The sequence below is a fragment of the Panthera uncia genome, chromosome B4 (assembly GCF_023721935.1).
Source record: "Panthera uncia isolate 11264 chromosome B4, Puncia_PCG_1.0, whole genome shotgun sequence".
Taxonomy (NCBI): Eukaryota; Metazoa; Chordata; class Mammalia; order Carnivora; family Felidae; genus Panthera; species Panthera uncia.
Genome location: NC_064809.1, coordinates 87,733,661 through 87,753,166, shown reverse-complemented (window position 1 = coordinate 87,753,166; position 19,506 = coordinate 87,733,661). Strand labels below are relative to the sequence as shown.

General features: G+C 43.2%; 1 protein-coding gene across 2 annotated transcripts in view; it reads right to left on the bottom strand.

The window, feature by feature from the left end:
- Positions 1-2,566: 2,566 nt before the first annotated feature.
- The window catches only part of TBC1D30 (TBC1 domain family member 30), an 85,119-nt gene continuing 68,179 nt past the window's right edge, over positions 2,567-19,506 (bottom strand). For both annotated transcript variants that reach the window (XM_049625910.1, XM_049625911.1), the window contains 4 exons: positions 13,719-13,831; positions 12,095-12,234; positions 9,527-9,733; positions 2,567-6,350 (listed from right to left, as the gene is read on the bottom strand). In XM_049625910.1, the coding sequence (XP_049481867.1) occupies positions 5,578-6,350; positions 9,527-9,733; positions 12,095-12,234; positions 13,719-13,831 (1,233 nt within the window). In that variant the 3' untranslated portion in view covers positions 2,567-5,577. The remainder of the gene's footprint in view (positions 6,351-9,526; positions 9,734-12,094; positions 12,235-13,718; positions 13,832-19,506) is intronic.

Sequence of the window (19,506 nt, the reverse complement as noted above, 5' to 3'; positions counted from 1 at the left end):
CTGAGCTGAGCTCCAGGAGAGATGCAGACTCAGGTTCAGGAGCTGGCCAACAGGGAACCTCTCGGGAGCTGATCCAACCCCAACAATCTCCCAGTCCCCATTCAGTCCCCATGCGATCGAGCGCAGGCTGTCTTTGTGAAAGAAAAGCTGCCTGGTTCTACTTTAGCTACTGTCCGGTAAGGGCCTCCCATCTATGGCTGTATCCCAGGGGCCCCACGACTCCACACTTTGCTGACTTTCACCTGAACTGCCTTATGTAATAGATAACAGCCATTCCAATGGGGGAAACACTCATGGACCAAGCCATCTTATGGATGAACCATAATTCACCCCAACCATTTCCTCTGTTCTCAGATATTCTTTCCAAATTTCTACTAGTAAATTTACTGCAATGACAATTTGCACATAAAACTTTTACTCCTATCACTTCCAACTCTAAAATATCTAATACTCTTAGAAGAAACCTGGTAGTGGTCATTTCCTCAAGTTTGAGTTCAAATCTCACACACTAGTTTCTTCTCAAAGTATGCAATGCGCGATCATTTGACAAAGTTCAATACAATTAACCACTGAGCAACACGAGGGTGAGAAGCACAGTTGAAAATCCACGTATAACTTTTGACTCCCCCAAAACTTAACTACTAACAGCCTGTTAGCCAGAAGCTTTACCAATAATATAAACCTCCAATTAACACATTTTTTCTATGTTATATGTATTACACCATATTCTTATCATAAAGTAAGCCAGACAAAAGAAAATGTTAGGAAAATTCTAAGAAAAATGTATTTATAGTACTGCACTGTATTTATCAAATCCACATATAAGTGGACCTCCACAGTTCAAATTCCTGCTGTTTGAGGGTCAACTGTACCTGCTGATTTTTTTTAAAACCTTAGTGAACAAAGAATAAAAGGTAATTTCCTTAACCTGATAAAAGATACCTACCAGAAATCTCAGCAAACATCTTACTGAATGGTTCCTTCAAAAGCCAGGAATGAGGTATGCATGCCCATTATCACTGCTTCTATCAATACTGGAGGTCCTAGAAAAAAAGAAAAGAGAAAAGAAAAAAAAGAAAAAAAACTGCTGCCTCATCCAAGGGCATAGAGAAACAGGCATTCTTATTCATGGCTTGCAATGAGAAGTTCAACCTTTGATGGTGGCAATTTGACAATACGTATGACTTAAAAATCTTCCTATTTTTTTTTTATTAAAAAAAATTTTGTTTAACATTTATTTATTTTTGAGACAGAGAGAGACAGAGCATGAACAGGGGAGGGGCAGAGAGACAGGGAGACACAGAATCCGAAACAGGCTCCAGGCTCTGAGTGGTCAGCACAGAGCCCAACATGGGGCTTGAACTCACAAATTATGAGATCATGACCTGAGCCGAAGTCGGACGCTTAACCGACCAAGCCACCCAGGCGCCCCACAAATGTTCCTATTTTTAAAGTTCATTTATTTTGAGAGAAAGAGAACATGGGGAAGGGGCAGGGAGAGAGAGAGGGAGAGAGAGAGAATCCCAAGCAGGCTTGTTAGCACTGTCAGTGCAGAGCCTGACATGGGACTCGATCTCACAAATCGTGAGACCATGACCTAAGCTGAGATCAAGTGTCAGAGGCTTAGCCGACTGCACCACCCGGGTGCCCCCAAAATGTTCATACTTTCTAATCCAGTAACACCACCTCAATGAATGTACCCTGAGAACGTAGTTAAGTCTGTACACAAAGATGTAAGTATTAAGACGCTCTCAAATACTACCTACAATCAGGAACCAACTGTTTGACAACAGTCCTGAATTCTGGCATGAACACGTGAAGGAAAGTCACTGAAAATGACGCTGTATACGAGTGTCTACTGGAAAGACAGCTAAATATACCTTTGTGTGTGTGTATACATGCACACACACATACAAGAACGTTCCGGAGAAGCCCATACCAGAACACTGAGGATTCCCTATGCTCGGTTTTGCAAATTTTCTTAAAATATATGCTACTTCTTTCATTAGGAAAAATAATGTTTTTAAAAATTTTTTTAACGTTTATTTGAAAAAGAACACAAGCAGGGAAGAGGCAGAGAGAGAAGGAGACACAGAATCTGAAGCTGACTCCAGGCTCCGCGCTGCCAGCACAGAGCCCAACACAGGGGGTTGAACTCACAAACTGTGAGATCATGACCTGAGCCGAAGTCAGATGCTCAACCGAGCCACCCAGGCACCCCGAAAAAATAATGTATTTTAAACGTTGCCTCAAATGATTGCTGGAGGCAGCAAAGAAAGTGGCTCAGAAAGAGTAAAGGGAGACTTGATGAAGGGAGCAGGCTGATGCAGTGCCTGTGACCACAGCTGTCCATTCACATCCCACCCATGAGACCAGGAAGCTGAGTTACGTTCCTAGTGTCCTATTTTATTGAAACAAAGGAAAATGACAAACCTCATGGCTAATTTTATACACACACGTACATTCACACACACGTTCTTAAGTAAACTCTCTACTCACTCATACCTAGGAACCCGCTCCTCTGCCAAGTTCTCAAGAGGTCACGGGCCACCCTGCAGCCCAGTGATTAGATTGGGGGAGATGGAGCTTACTGGGCTGTTTCCCCAGTTCCGTGACCAAGGAGGGGAAAAAGTTGAAGCGGAAGGGGAAGGAGGATGTCAGTGTCACAACGGTATTCTACGCATGCACTCAGAAAATGGCACAACAGCTACAACAATAAGAATCTTTATGCGCATGTCTTTGTGATCAGTACAATTCTTCAGAACAACAGAGACAAAAAAAAAAAGAAAAAGGAATACAATGTTTCAAAAAGTGACAGCCCATAGGTCAAACATTACAAACTGGGTTTAAACCATTTGGAGGCTTTTGTAAGAGTATTGAGGTGCAGAAGCACTGGAAGGAGGGGACTCCCCGCACAAGTGCTGACAGGGGACAGACAGATCTAGAAATCAAGAAACCGCTACTTGGTAAGTACTTCTGGTGCTTGAGTACAGTGTCCAATACGTAGGGGGGAGAACGAGTCCATACTGGTCTTTGTACATGCTGTGTGGTGAAGGCTACTGCAGATTTCTCTATTTCCTAAAGTAGGCAAGTCTCCAAAATTGACCGATTCACATTGCGATTACACGGTACAATGCATGCATGTTATTGGTACAGAGAGTGCTTCAACAGAAATCCTTCGGTTTTTAAAATCCTGACAAGGTCATTTTGACCTCCGAGGACTATGATCCTTTCAGTTATTCATTCTTCCATTTGGGATAAAATACTTCTTCCAAAGCATGCGCCCGTCTCGTCCGTCCCTCTCCCAGAAAGACCATCAGAGGGAAACCGGTGGGGCCTATGTCACCAACACTAAGACACTTAGCAGACACAACAGCGCCATCCCAAGGACTGTGGTAAGCGGCTCCGCCCCAGCATCCACCTCCCTGGACCTAGATCCTCAGGGAGCGTGGGGCTGACTCAAGAGAAGAGAGACTACTCCTCCATTCCAGTCAGACATCCCTCAAAGGGATGAGTCTGTTCTGACTCATTGGGGTGGGGGAGGAGAAAAGAATATAAGGTGGAATCATTATCTGTAAAGTTTTAGCAGATGGAAGAAAATCGTGTCATTTGCTTAACTTTGAAAAATGCAGCGGGTCTCATCCCCGCAGCGGGACGCGAGGTGAGCCCAACATCCCACCTCCTCCCTTCCCAAGACAGAGGTGGTGGGCGTGGCTGCTTTTTAAGAAGCTGCATGCCAACTTCAGGTGGCACAGAATTCAAGACCAACACCGCAATAACTCAGTAGTCATATTTTCCACCTTCTGTGCCTTTGGGGGTAAAAATACCACAAAAGGGATAACATGGCTTTTCTCACTGTATGTCATTCTTGTGTCTTCTACTCAAAAAAAAGCCCACACTACCACATTTTCTATTTTATTATGAAAATTAATACCTCTCACAGTAGAAGCCCTCTCTAAAATTATAGCTTTGGTTTCAGAATTGGCAATCCAATTAGCCCAAATGAACACTGAGTGCATCGACAATGTGCCTGCAGGCATGGTCAAGGTCTATCAGAGAGGAGGATAAAGATGCTGAGGCTATTCTTCGGATAACAGTAAGACAAGGGGATTGAGGAGTGAGCCTTTGTTCAAATGACAGCTGCACGAAGCATTTTTAAAATGAACTACCTTTTTGGGTAAAAACAGAGCTGGTTTTGTGAAACACCATCACGGGACTCTGTACCATCTGGAGAAAGGTCCTCTGAGTCGAGAGGGAGTACAGTGAGTGGCTTCCCAGTCTTGGTTTTTAGAACCTATACAGCCAATGCATCTGTGTACAAAGAGCAGTAAATCCGCCTATCGTGCCAGAGGAGAGGTGACCAAGTCACAGGGAATACTGGGAGTATTCCCCTTGAGTATCTGCAATGCTACTTCACCTCCGTGTGGCTCAGAGTTCCCATCTGCATAGTGGAGATAACAGGTGCTGTCTCTGACCCGCTGGGACCGGGAGAGAAGTGGGTAAGAGAGAGCTAGAAAGCACTAATGCCTTCTCCAAAGAAAGGCAGTGTTCAAGTAACAAAAGTACTCAACAAAGTGCTCCAATCAAAAAAGCACAAAATTCAAGTAACAGAATTGCAGGTGCTGTGTTTCTGGCTTCTGAGCAGCAGCCGTGAACACGGCTCGAGCCACGATCGAGCATCGCTACGTCTGCCATGAAGAGCTGGTAGGTAAGTGAGCTGCACGGCGGACAACACGGGACACGCTCCATGGAGAGCCCACCAAGTCATCCCAACACTGAGGACCATAATTCTTCTTAGAGGGGAAAAAAATGAACCTTGGGGAAAGCTTAGCAGAATCAGCAAGCCGTTCAGAGCGATTGCTTAATGCATGTCCCGTGTGTGTTCTCTGGGTAAGATCTTCAAATTGGTGGCTTAACCTAAATTTCAACAGATAAAGGGTTTTCTTCATTTTGCAGGCAGAAAGGGAAACTAAGGCTATCTACATTTTTCTCCTGCACTTTAGCTCTAGAATGAAAAAACAATCTTCAGACTGGCTGAGAGAAACTACTGAAGAAAAACGCACACACACAAACATTCCCCCAGTGGGGCAGGAAGAGGGAAATCAGGATGTTTTTTGTAACTAAGAAACTTACTTCCTTTGTACAGTTTCTGTTCTAGGAGCTAGTGTGTGCATGCTTGAGTATCGCTAACGCCCAGAGAACCAGAAGGTTTGGAGGAGTGTTGTCGCAGGGACCCTGACAGCCTTCAGAACAGGAAGAAGGAAGAGGGGTTAACAGTCTAAATACGCAGTCTTTTCTAAACAACTCACGATTAAAAATAGGGAAAACTTCACGCTTTAAAACTACAATATTTATGCTGCCACAAGAATTCACTGGATCGGTTAGCGGTGGGTGGGAAAACATCCCCGTCCTGGCTTCCCACTAGAAAAGTTCCATTTCCCATCTTTACAGACTGGTGCTCATCTCTGAACCTATCTGTTCATTTTCACCGGACAATTAACACTCTTTTGGAGCCTCAGCCGGAACCCTTTTACCACCATGGGAAGGCGCATCTACAGTCGAAGCTTCTGAAGGCCATCATCGTTTCTTCGTGCCACTGTTTCCACCGCTGGATTTGCTGAAGCCCCTGCTCATGTGAGGAAAGTGCACGGTTGGGGTTCTTTCTGTAGGACCATATAATCCCAAGTTCCTGGCAGTGGCTGACTTGCGCAGTGGTTTGACGCTGGGGAAAGGGCTAAAGATGGGTGCTTTCAGGTGGCCGCCCTGGGGAGGTTTGGTTTCCCCAGGCGTATCAGGCAGCTCCGGGAAGTGCCGTTGGCAGGGCGCGTGTGCCTTGGGCTCAGGGTCGGCAGCAGCATCCCTCCGGTTCAGTTCCAAGGCTTCTAACTTCACCTGGACCGCAGACACGTCAGCATCGGCATCCCCAAACGCTGGCTCCGGAGACTGCCCTTCGATTGTCCTCCCCACACAGCCTTCCGAGCTGCCACCTTCTCCTCCAGCTGCCGCTGCGCGGCTGGAGGGGAACTCCGCCGCCCCCGGGCTCTTAGTCTTGCAGCCCTCATTCTGCTCTTCTATCAGCCCAACGGTGTCCCCGCAGCCCAGCTGACTCTTGGTCCTCGTCATGTTCTTCTTGTGGACTCGGATGTGAGTTCGCCACGGAGAATTGAGCTTCGTCTTGAGGTCTTCATAAGGGACAGGAGACGTTCTGCCTCCTGTGTGGCCGGGGATGTGGATGACCGCATTCTTGGCAGGTCTGTTTGACATCTTCACCTTCTTTCCTAAAAGAAGGTGGTTTATGACCGGAGAGTTGTTTACCTGAGATGGGAGAATGCTGGTCACTGGCCCTTTATCTGAAAGAAACGTTGAAAGGTTGTGTGAAATGGACCACAGAGAAACCATCCATCACAGAACAGGAATCACAGAGGTTGTCCCCACATCCCAACCCACGTATCTGCCAGGTTTTGCAGAGTCATGTGACTGAAGGTAACAGAAACTGAATTCAACCCTAGAGCCTGTAGTACCTGTTCCCTCCTCTTCCAAAAGGAGGAGACGAGAGGCTGAGGATACAAAAAGAAGCAGACTCTGGCCCCTCATTACTAAAGTGCAGACACCCTACTGTTTCTTACTGAGAGTTTTTGTCTCTGAGAAATAACCTCAGAGGTCCTGTACCTAGAAAACTTTAGAAGACTGTTTTAAAAATAAGTCAAACACTACGACCATATGGATTATCAGCTGTTAGCTTCTGAGGGGTAGGAAAAGAACACACTGCATATTATAAAGGTGAGAGCAGGCAGAATGACAGAGGTGATAGAAGGTGGTGAAAATGTAGGGAGATCACTGCTACTTGATTCCTGATCCCACTCCTGTGTCCTCAATGGACTTCGAAAGCCAATTGAAACTGGAGAGCACCAAAGCCATGCTCTCCTGGAGGGCACTGGTGATAGTATTCCTGTCGTCCTCCTCCAGTGGCTATGACCAAGCCTCTATTTCAGATGACGCTCAAACACACATGGCCCCAGAGATGACAACAGCAGGCAGAAGCAGTAGGGAGAAGGCCCTACCGTCTCTGTGTGAGCAACCTTCCTCCTGACATCCCTATCATCTGGCTGAGCTCACCTCTACGCTTCTCGATTGCTCTCACGTACCTCGGGTCACACTCCAGTCTTTACTGAAAATGTTGACTACAGTCTCCTCTCCATCCCATATCCTACTACCTCCCTCAGTTGCATGACTGTTTCTCTGACTGACCCATCCTCATACTTCCTCAGCCTCCCCAATTCCATCCAAAACTTCATCACCCAGATCTATCTTACCTGAAAAATATTTAAGTCTCTGATTCTTCTCTTTGGCTCTCCTGGCTCTCAGGTTCTCGATATGACTATACATAGTACTGAACCAGAGACTTGGGTTCTCTCGTCTTTCAAACTTCCCATAACCCCTTGTCTATGTGTGAGTCACTTGCACTCCTCCCCCGGCTAGATGCATGGCTGATCACCAGGATGCTGCCTCACCAATGACCACATTCTTGACACCCCTATCTCTTTATGCCTGGCAAAATCCCAAACCTGGATTTTTATCTTTTCCAAAAAGGGAGGGGAAAAAAAAATCACACAGACATGTGGACTGAAAGCCCTTCAGATTCATAACTTCCTATTTTGTTGGGTCCTCAAAGCCACTGAACAACCCTTTTCTTTCCCTCTTCCATTCCGTTCGATGACCTACCCAAATCTTCATTGCTTTCTCTACGCTCCTACCTGACTTCCCCAACTTACTCCTCCAAAAGCAAACAACTTTTCCTCCGATTTCTCCCCAAAAACCGAAGCCACCGGGTCCAAAAGGCCCCAACTTCCCGTCCTCCTTAACCTGGGAAGCTGGGACCTCAACCGCCATGCTCACCACCTTACTTCACATCTCAGAAGCTGAAGTCAAGCGCACCCTCTCCACCTGCACTGCTAATCCTCTTATACCATCTCTTCTAAAAGCTACTCAAAGCGTGATCCCCACCCAGCAGCACTGGCACCACCCAGGAGCTTGTTGGAAATGCATCATCTCAGCCCCACCCCAAAGCTGCTGAAACAGACTCTTCATTTTAACAGATCCCCAAGTGATTTACATGCACGCTGAAGTTTCAAAAGCAATGCTCTTTGTCTTTGAGCAACAATCTCCCTAAAAGGAACCACACAAACCATGATCCCGATAAGGGTCAGCGAACTTTTCCTGACTGTAAATATTTTAGACTTTTGTAGTACAAAAGCAGCCATAGACAATATGTAAATATTTTAGACTTTTGTAGTGCAAAAGCAGTCATAGGCAATATGTAAATAAGGGGGCATGCCTGTATTCCAATAAAATTTTAGTTACAAAAACAGGCAGCTAGCCGGATGTGGCCTGTGGAACACAGTTTACTGACCCCCTAGCTACAGCACAAGACACTGGGCCGATTTAATACCCACCGACAACTGTTCACCATCACACCCACAGATGTGTAGGGCGCAAGAGAAAAAGGGACTATGTAAAGAATCAGAACACGGGGGTCTAGCCCTGGCCTGACCACCGACCATCGCTATACAACGCTGCTAAGCTTTCCTGAGTCACCATTTCCTCATCTTTTAAAAGGACAGAAGCATATCCATCCTTACCTGCCTCATTTCTTTAAGGACAAAAATGAGGATATGTTTGAGCCAATGTTTTTAAAATTAAAGTGCTAGAGTTGTTTCTTTTGTGAATGCCCTCTTAATGATTCAAGTCAAAGTAAAAACATTCAGGAAGTTAACCCGCTCCTCCCTCGTAAGTGGAAGGTAAGTACAGTTTTCGTGCAAGATCAGTCACGTGCTCCCCAGTCAACTTCATTTTAACACAGAACAGGCATCATTTTCATTAGGATTTCACTTAGAACAAGACAAACCACTTCCCAAATCAGCATGTATTAAATCACAAAGCAGACTGTTCACTGGCATTTGTGGAATTTAAAAAGAAAACAAAAAAAGCAGCTGGACAGTCCTTGGAAAAGAGCATTTCCAACCTCAATCCAATTTTGCTCTTCTCGGCAGATCCCCAAGAAAGACCCCGCTAACCCCATCGGTGAGGCACAGGAATGGTTTCTTCCTTTTTCTCTGATGACAACTTCTGTTATATTACTACCTAAATGACCAGTGGATAGCTTAATTTACCATTTTCAAATGCCTAAAATTTAGGAAGAGCTCAAAAATGTCTCAAGTCCAAGGACTGCATGGCGTTTGCAACAGTTTCATCATTTGTAAACCCCTCTCCACAAGCACACGTAGTACAGACGTGTTTAATACCATCAAGTGCCTGGTTCTTGGTACCTAAAAGGGACCCATGGTCTTTTTCTTCAGTCGAGCCTAATAAAATAAGAAAAGGGATACTAAATAGGTCATTTCCTCATGCCAGCAGTGTTTGCGGATACTGAGCTACAGGGTTGCAATACCGAGGCGATCCTAGGAGTATGGTTCCTTCCTTCACAAGACACAGAGGGGAAATTGATTCAAACAAAGAATCACATTACCTGCCCGGATATACACCTGATGAACCTGCTGTTGCTGCTTCTTCTTAATCCGAGAATACTGCCGCTTCAGCGCGTTGATATCTGTGGTCATGCGCTCCATCATCATACTGTTGAAAGCTGCATGGTACTCACTTCGACAAGAGTTGATCGCTCCTGGACTCAGCTCTGCAATGTTATTAGACCGCAGACTCTGCTCTTCATTTGGTTCTACACTCCAGAGGAGAGAGACACGGACATGGAGGAGAAAGATTACACTGTGCCCCAGTGTGGTATCTTAACTTCCAGGGAATTCTAACCACAAAAAAAAAGAAAAAAAAAAAATGCATGCTCCAGTTTGTTGTGCTGGTTTTCATTTGGTCCTGAAAATATTTCCGCATTTTCTGATTAGCCTAACTGTGGGTCTGAAATGAGCTGTGTGGGTTCACTGTTTGATTTTATTAGCACTTTGCTCATTCTGTAGACATAAGAACAACTGTTTCCACATAAATATCACTGCCTTTTTCTAAAATTCCCTTAGGAAAATATAACTCCAGGTGTCTAAAGTCAGTTGACAGATTTGCATATAACTGCATGAGGATTTATAAGGAATTGACTGTTCGTAGAGTTTAGACCATCATTAAAAGTGAGTTTTTCCTAAGTTAAAAATAGCAACACATTCTATAAAATTATCAAGACTTCGGGGCATCTGGGTGGCTCAGTCAGTTAAGCATCTGACTTCAACTGAGGTGATGATCTCATGGCTTGTGAATTTGAGCCCCGCATCAGACTCTGTGCTGACAGCTCAGAGCCTGGAGCCTGCTTTGGATTCTGTGTCTCTCTCTCTCTGCCCCTCCCCTGCTCATGCTCTGTCTCTCTCTCTCAAATAAATAAACATTTAAAAAAACATATCAAAACTTTGAATCACTGCATCACTAGAAATGTTTTTATTCATTTAATACACATTTCCTGCCTATGTGTGTTTTGTCTGATGTGGTTTCTGCTCCTGTGACACCTACAACTAGCAGATTTGTCCCTTAAATAAAATTGAGATTACATCTGAGAAGTAGAAATAAGCACTGTGTGAGGGCAGACACACTACATAGGCTTTTCTAGCACAGTATGTAAAACGGCCTGGGAACCGCTTTTAAAAAAATAATTAGTGAGGATTTCAACTATCGTAGCATCTGCTGAAACTGTTATTCAGGTAAAGCTTAAACATCAGACAAATTTACTTCCTTTTTTATGGAAAACACATTTTTAAGGAGAAGAAAATTAAGGGGTGCCTGGATGGCTCATTCGGTTAAATGTGCGACTTTGGCTCAGGTCATGATCTCACAGTTCATGAGTTGGAGCCCCGCACTGGGCTCTGTGCTGACAGCTCAGAGCCTGGAGCCTGCTTTGGATTCTGTGTCTCCCTCTCTCTCTGCACCTTCCCTGCTTGCGTATGCTCTCTCTCTCTCTCTCTCTTAAAAATAAATAAACATTAAAAAAAAAAAAAAAGGAGAAGAAAATTAAAAGGGGTCCTGCTAATCTGAACTTAGTTAAACCTGACAAGAATTGTGGCACCTGGGTGGCTCAGTTGGTTGGGCGTCTGACTTCTGCCTTAGGTCATGATCTCACAGTCAGGGAGTTCAAGGCCTGCGCTGGGCTCTATAATGACAGTTCAGAGCCTGGAGCCTGTTTCCAATTCTGTGTCTCCCTCTTTTTCTCCCCCTCCCTGCTCATGCTGTGTGTGTGTGTGTGTGTGTGTGTGTGTGTGTGTGTGTCTCAAAAATTTACAAAAAAAAAAAAAAAACTTAAAAAAAAAGTTCATTACGTCGATGGTGTCCAGACCACAAAAAGTCCATTCTCTACAAGAAAAAAACAAATGTAGTACAGCATCCAATTCAGAGCACCACTTTTTAAGAGGCACACTACAGGACATTAAAAGGTGAATATACAGAATATCAAAAGTTCTGGAAGTCATCCCTTCTGAAAAATTTTGATCTTGGACCATAGACAAGGATTTGGGGGACATGATGGATGTCCTCAAGATTTCAAGAGACATCCAATAAAAGAGGGAGTAGACTTGCTGTCTTTTGTTCAAAAGAACTATTAAAAGAACTGGTAGGTGGAGATTATCTTTTCTCAACTAGAAACCATGGGCTAAGCAGAGGGATCCAGCAGAATATCCTATGAGATAACGAGTTTCTAATCACTCAAATTCAAGGAGAGGCTACCATAATGTTTTAGATTTAGAGGGTATCTCTATAGTGGAAAAGAAGCCATTCTGTATCAATTAAATTCAAACAGAATGTGTTAAACATCTATTATATGCCAGGTTCCAGGCTAAGGAACTGAGCATACGAAGTAGAATCAGATAAACTGGAGGCAAAACACATAAGAAAAAGATATAGGTATGATGTGTGTAACACATAACAGAGAGATCCTACTACATGATAGAGTAGCACAGAAGACACTTTTAACAAAGACCTTTAATAGTGGTAACCAGGTGAGGAAACAGTAGTCATTGATCAGACACAATAATAATACCTTTGCTATAGTGACCCAACACATTGAGATCATCTAAATAGAAAGCGACCTCTTTACCTTTCATTTGCTTTTGGTACTTCTGCAGTTCGGGTGCCAGGAGCCCGCTGAAAGGTCCAAGGCACCCCACTGCATTAGTGACAGCATCTTCATCGTCTGGGTCATTCTCTTCATCACTGTCTCTGACCTTACCATGTCGTCTTGGGAAACATAAAAGAAAAAGAAATATTCAAAGAAAATTGTGGTGTCTTTGAAAAATAAATGATATAGTCACATGGTTTAATTTTTATATATAACTATGAATGTAACATACATAAAAAGTCTCTCTCCCATCCCTGTCCAACTTCTGCCTTTGCCCTACTTAATTCCCAAAGGTGACCATTGCTACTAATTTCTATGCGTTCTTCAGTTTCTTTATTGCATAGATAAGCAAAGATAACTATGGTCTTATTTTTCTCTTCCTTTTGCATAATTATTAGCATACTGTATACATTCTTCCGCACCTTGCTTCTATGTACCTAAAACTTTCTCCACGTTCACACACAGAGCTTTCTCATCCTTTTTGTACAGCTGCACTGTATTGTGTGCATGTAGCCCATGTAATGGAACCAGGCCACTGACAATACACACCTGAGTGGTTTCCAATCTTATACCATTATAAGCAATGTTGCAATAAATAACCTCATACAGACTGTGCTTTGCAGGTGTACAAATACATCTGTGGGTTAAGTCATAAAGGTAGAATTGCTGGGTCAAAGGATATGTGCACTAGTAATCTGGGGAAATATTGCCAAATTGCCTGCCACAAATCTTGCAGCAATGCGCTACGCCTGTACTGTGCAAGAGTGTCCCCCTATAGCGTCACCAACAGAGCGCACATCCACCTTCTGAATTTTTGTCAATCTGACAGATAAAAACATAGTCTCAATCTAGTTCTAGGCTGCATTTCTCTTCATACAACTGATGCTGCCTTTTATACATAAACTACCAATCCCCATCCTTTCATCGTGTCTCAGTTGGGCAGCCAGTTTCTTACTGATTTCTAGGAACTTTATACATGAGAGACCGCAATTACAAATATTTTTTCACAAAATATTTTTGTGCCTGCTTATGAAGGTTTTTAGTCATGCAGAAAATTATTTCTAAACTACTTAACTTTTTCCCTTGTGTTTCTGAGTCCATTATTAAGGCCCTTCCAATTCCAAAGAACTAAAGACATTCTTCCACACTTTCTTCTGCTAGTTTTATTATTTCATTTTTTCTATTTAAATACACTTTTCACTATTGATTTGATATGTTAAGTTTTCAAACACTAAATTCCTATACAGGAATATATATTTGTCAATTTCTTGTCTTCTCATTTTAAATTAGGCCATCTGCCTCTTCATGCACCTGTTCTATACTATTTTAATTATTAAAATTTTTAATATTTGACATTTTTAAATAAGTTGTGGGGTCTCTAAATATTCCTTCAGTTTATGTTCCAATCTTCTTTGGAAAGTACGGTTTTAAAAATCTGTCTTGAATTTAAATCAAAACCTTTGGGAAAGAAACATTCAGATTTTAAGTACCAAACTACTTTGAATAGATATATCTGGGGCTTAACAAATATGAAGTTACACCAACACATTAAGATATTAAGTCTTCCATCATGAAAACAACAAGGGGGGGAAAAAGACCTTACCCAGAAACTGAGGTGGGTTTAACTGTGGCTGGGAATGGTGTAATGTTGTAGGTGTATTTTTCCCTCAGCTCTGCCAACTGTGGGAAAGGGAATGGAGCCATAGAATAAACAGTCTGAAAAACACAAGCAAAAATGTCAAGTCTGAAACGATGGCCTTAAACAACTCTTCTCGATCGTGGAAAGATATTAAAGTTCTATGATTTGGGTGTAAAGAGGTAGATTCTGCTTCTCACACAGCAGGTGGAGAGATTCTACTTCAATATCCCCTTTAGAGAAAGACAAAAGAATACTGAGGAACACAATGCTCATTTTTCAAATCAATCCAGCCGTGACTGGGTATTCCAAGTGGTGAACATGGGTGGCAGATGGGGGCAGTCTGACTTCCTCTGGGCTCAACTGACAGGTGGGTTAACTCAGAAATTCACAGCTCTCTATTATTTCTTTAACAAAGAACCCATCGGTGATGCTCATATGCAGTGCTTGTTTTTCAAAGCTTTGCTTGATGACTTTTATAGACATTCAACGTCATCTGGACAACATTAAATCTAGTGGGTGATCGTGTGATCAGCCACAAGCTTTTGCCAAAGATACCACCTTTTCAAATGTCTGTGAATGAGCTCGAGGTGAAAATTGTTAGCTGTTATTTAAAAACAAAAAAAGAAAAGAAAGAAAGAAAAAAAGTGACAGGGTGTAAAGCATAGGCTGTTAAAAAATCTATAAATAAAAATGGGAAAAGCACCTGTGCTTCCTCCAGAATTTCAAAATTATATATCATTCTACCAGCAGGAGGAAAGTAATCACGTTTGCTCTCTTAATTTTATTAAAGCTTAATTGTTCCAAATGCTTTCCTTCAATCCTTCAAGTACTTATTCTCCAGAAAATGTATATTAATCACCCTAAGTTTCACTTCTCCCAGGAAACCATTCACCTAAAACTACTATGTCAACTACACCTTAATTATTTAAAAAGAGAAACCCATACCATTGGGATTCAAGTTTAAAAGATGAAATTATTGGGGCACCTGGGTGGCTCAGTCAGTAAGCATCCAACTTCAGCTCAGGTCATGATCTTGCAGTCCATGGGTTTGAGCCCCATGTCAGGCTCTGTGCTGACAGCTCAGAGCCTGGAGCCTGCTTCAGATTCTGTGTCTCCCTCTCCTTCTGTCCCTCCCCTGCTTGTGCTCTATCTCAAAAATAAACATTAAAAAAAATTTTTTTAAGATGAAATTATTAATGATAGGAATTTCAAATTTCCTTATGAATGAAGATGTCTCATTGAAGACAATTAGTAGGGTGACCAGGTGAAGATTCACTTGTGTTTTATTTTTGTCAGTTTTATAAAAAAATCATTAAAATATTCCCTTGTCCAGCCTCATGAAGGAAGCTGGTAAGAACAGTATGGGAAGTACGTCCTGCCCCAGAGTAATTGGCCTGGGCTCCTAGCAAGCTCCTTCAAGAGCCACTCAGCTTCAGACATCTGACAAAACAAAAACAAAAACAAAAACAAAAACAAAAACAAAAACAAAAACCTGGCTGCACTGGTGCTTTCATTTTCTATTTTTTGGTCTATCTTCCTCTATCCTTTACTTTTAGTTAATCCTTCAAAGAAGAAATCAGTGCTCCTGGGAAAAAAAATGTGTTTATAGCACCTCTTCACATATATTCACTCACTTAGTCGAAGGTCTCACGTCTGAAGGCGAGTTTATGCCATGAATATACACCACACATCACCATAGTCCTCGGGGTACCTGAGAAGCTCTGGTTTCCAACGTTGTAAATCAGAGATTTACAATGGATTCCAAAAAAGGAATTTTACTAATCACTTTGGAGCCAAATATGGTAAACTAACAGAATCTTCGGGTTAGAATGGAATGTAAACATAATTTAGTTTGGCCACCTTCCCAAGCAGAAGTTCCCTCTAGAGACTCTCCAACAGATGGTCACAAAGGCAGCACTGAAACCCTTCCAATGGTGGGCACACACTCTTTTGCAGGGCAGACGGTTTCAATTTTTGACAGCGCTAATTAAGCAAACATTATCCTTCTATGGGACAAGCATCCACATCCTTGTAATTTCCATGTCATCACTGATGGAAAAAAGTGAACGTTCCAAGGGCTGATCCTGCCTCACAGCACATGAGAGCTCCCCCCAGGTAACAATAATTACTGATATACACTTTGAGGTAGGTTGTCCCAAGCACCTACAAACCCTTCTGACAACAGCACCTGATTTTTCTCTCTATTGCCCTCAAGGAAGTCATGAGAGATTTTGTCCAAAGTCTCACTGAAATCCACACCCGCTATTTCACTGGCATTCTCCCAATGTCTTTTTCAGACACCACCAATTTTTTAAAAACAGCCCTTGCTACTTTAAAAAAAAAAAAAAAAGTGACATGATTTACAGAAGGAAAAAGCCCAGCAGATTTTGTGTGTGACACTTAGAATGGAAAGAAATTGGGAAGACCACCAGGGAGAATCCTTCCCTGTCTTTCAGCTCAAAAATAAAGACCTTACGCACAGCCCACATTTTTCATCTGGAGCCATTTCAGGTTTGCTGACAGATTTATGGCCCACCATAATTGGATCCCAGCCACTGAATTAATTTTTTTTTTTAAAAAGATTGAATAAAGAAAACAGAGTGCCTTGAAATGACATTCACCATTTCTCTCCATAACACTCCATGATGCCAAGGAAAACCAATAAGTCAACTTACTATTCAAACTACCAAAGTACACTTAAATAGACGTTTATATTTAGGTACCGCTGAAAACAAAATTGTATTTTTCATTACTGACATGCTTCACAAAAAACACGAAAACATGAGTTGTACAAAATTAGGCTCAGTTCATCTCCATCCAGATGTTTTCCTCTGCGGAAGAAAAGCCGCTAAAATGGCATCCAATTGATCAAACCATAGCCGGTAGGTATTTTTCCCTCTAGGATTCTCTCACAGCAAGGTAAAGAGGTGGTTGTCTTTTCTCCTAATACCTAAGACTGGAAATTTCTATAGGACAAAGATGGCGTGTGTCAACGTACCTCTCATTCGCTCTGGCAACGTTTAAGTGAAACAAAATGCTGCCTTATTTTTCTAAAGGGGATTTCAGCTTCGGGAAAGACACGTTTCGACTAACGTGGAAGCAGTGGGCTGGTGGTAGGGGAAAAGTGGGCCAGGAGAGGGGGACTTGGCTCCCAGTCTGGGTCTGCCACTGGACAATCTAAAAAACTGGCCATAAGCTCACACTCTATCAAGTGACAGAATTAGGTTAGTTGATCTTTAAGCTTCTTTTAAACCAGTGCCTCCCTAAGTGTTGTTTAAAAACCAGCTACATCAGGTCAGAGAAAGACAGATACATGATTTCATTCATATGTGGAATTTAAGAAACTTAACAGATGATCATAGGGGAAGGGTAGGGAAAATAAGATCAAAACAGAGAGGGAGGCAAACCATAAGAGACTCTTAAATACAGAAAAAAACCACAAAAACCTGAGGGTTGATGAGGGGGAAAGTGAGTGAGAGAATGAGTTAAATGGGTGACAGGTATTAAGGAGGGCACTTGTTGGGATGAGCACTGGGTGTTATACGTAAGTGATGAATCACTGGCTTCTACTCCTGAAGCCAAGACTACACCGTATGTTAACTAACTTAAGAATTAAAACAAAACAGGGGCGCCCGGGTGGCTCAGTTGGTTAAGCGTCCAACTTCGGCTCGGGTCATGATCTCACAGTCTGTGAGTTCGAGCCCCACATCGGGCTCTGTGCTGACAGCTCGGAGCCTGGAGCCTGCTTCAGATTCTGTGTCTCCTCTTCTCTCTGCCCAGCTCATACTCTGTCTCTCCCTCTCTCAATAATAAAATAAATGTTAAAAAAAAAAAAAAAAAAGAATTAAAACAAAACAAAACACCATATCAGAACCATGGTGCATCAGAACCACCGATGAACTAAATGTCCACATTCTAACACACTCTGGAGCAGTTTCTCATACATAGTCAAGTGTGAAAAACACTGCCTCAAGTTCTAATGTTCTAGGAGTCTGTGTATTCAGTGAGCAACCAGGTGTATTCTTTGGTTTTTGTTTTTTAAAGACAGAGGGAGAGAGTGTAAGCAGGGGAAGGGCAGAAGGAGAGGGAGAGAGAGAATCTTAAGCTGGCTCCATGTCTAGCACAGAGCCCAACTCGGGGCTTGATCCCACAACCACGAGATCATGACATGAGCCGAAATCAAGAATCAGACACTTAACCGACTGAGCCACCCAGGCGTCCCATAACTGGATAGGTTCTTAGTACTCTATGGGCGCCTAGGTGGCTCAGTCAGTTGAGTGTCCGACTTCGGCTCAGGTCATGATCTCACAGTTCATGAGTTCGAGCCCCTCATTGGGCTTGCTGCTGTCAATGCAGAACCCGCTTCAGATCCTCTGTCCCTCTCTCTCTCTCCCTGTCTCTGCCCCTCCCCTGCTCGCACACACTCACTCTCTTTCTCTCTCTCAAAAGTAAATAAAGCTAGGGGCGCCTGGGTGGCTCAGTCAGTTAAGCATCCGACTTCAGCTCAGGTCACGATCTCACAGTCCGTGAGTTCGAACCCCGCGTCCGGCTCTCGGCTGATGGCTCAGAGCCTGGAGCCTGCTTCCGGTTCTGTGTCTCCCTCTCTCTCTGCCCCTCCCCCATTCATGCTCTGTCTCTCTCTGTCTCAAAAATAAATAAACGTTAATAAAATATATATTAAAAAAAAAAAGTAAATAAAGCTAAAAAACCAACCACTCCTCTAGGTGTTATGGGAATACAGAGTAAAAGGAGGCCCTTATCATTAAGGAACTTACTACTTCATTAGAGAATAAGATTAACACATTTGAAAAAAACACCAAATAATATAAAATAATCTGTAATTGGCATTAAATCAGTTGTTGAGAATCTTAAGTACTGAAAGAATATGGAGGAAGGCTCGTCAATAAGGGCTGAGATAAGAGAGGCTGTGGGGTGGGAGGGAGGAGAAGAGACTGAGTAGGATCCTGGTGGGCAGACCATTTTTCACAGAAAGTGGCAGAGGGAACCACAAGCCCTCTCACGGGAACGGGCATGAACAGAGAGGGCCGGGTAGCAACAGACCTCCGCCCAGTGCAACAGGTTCCAGTCGGGGAACACCTTCGATAGGTAAGGAACAGGGCAGCAAGAATGCACCTCCAATGCAATCTGTCTCCAAACAAACCCTATTTCTGCCCCGGATAAACTTTTATGCTCTTCCTCCTAAGCCAGAAAACCTATGGGTTGCCGTTGTCTCCCCATTTCTTTCTCCCTCAGCCCATATCCATTTTCCGTGGCCAAGTCCCATCAATTTCGCCTTCTAAGTACTGTCTCTGTTCCATCCCATCCTTGTTTCTACCCTTCACTGCCTCTCACGGGCTCCTGCTAGCAGACTTGACCCTTTCAAGTCCACCCTTCGCTGAGCTGCCCCTGTATCTGACAGAAGCCACAACTCAGACCATTTTCCTTCTCTCCTTAAAATGTTTCGGGTCTTCTTTTTCCCTTTCCAAAGGCTCCACAGAACCCCTAGAATTCCAGCAAGCACAATTTCACAACCTCTGACCTAAAAGGTCAAGTCCAATCCTTACCACAGGTTGTGGTCCTCCATATCCACACCAAATACCAAACTGCTCATAGTTTCCTTCACACACTGTAAAGTTTTCCAGTGCCATGTCTTTGCTTTTGCCCCTTCCTCAACCATGACTTCCCTTTCTGCTCTGCACCACTGCCTCCAACACACACACACACACACACACACACACACACACACCTCACA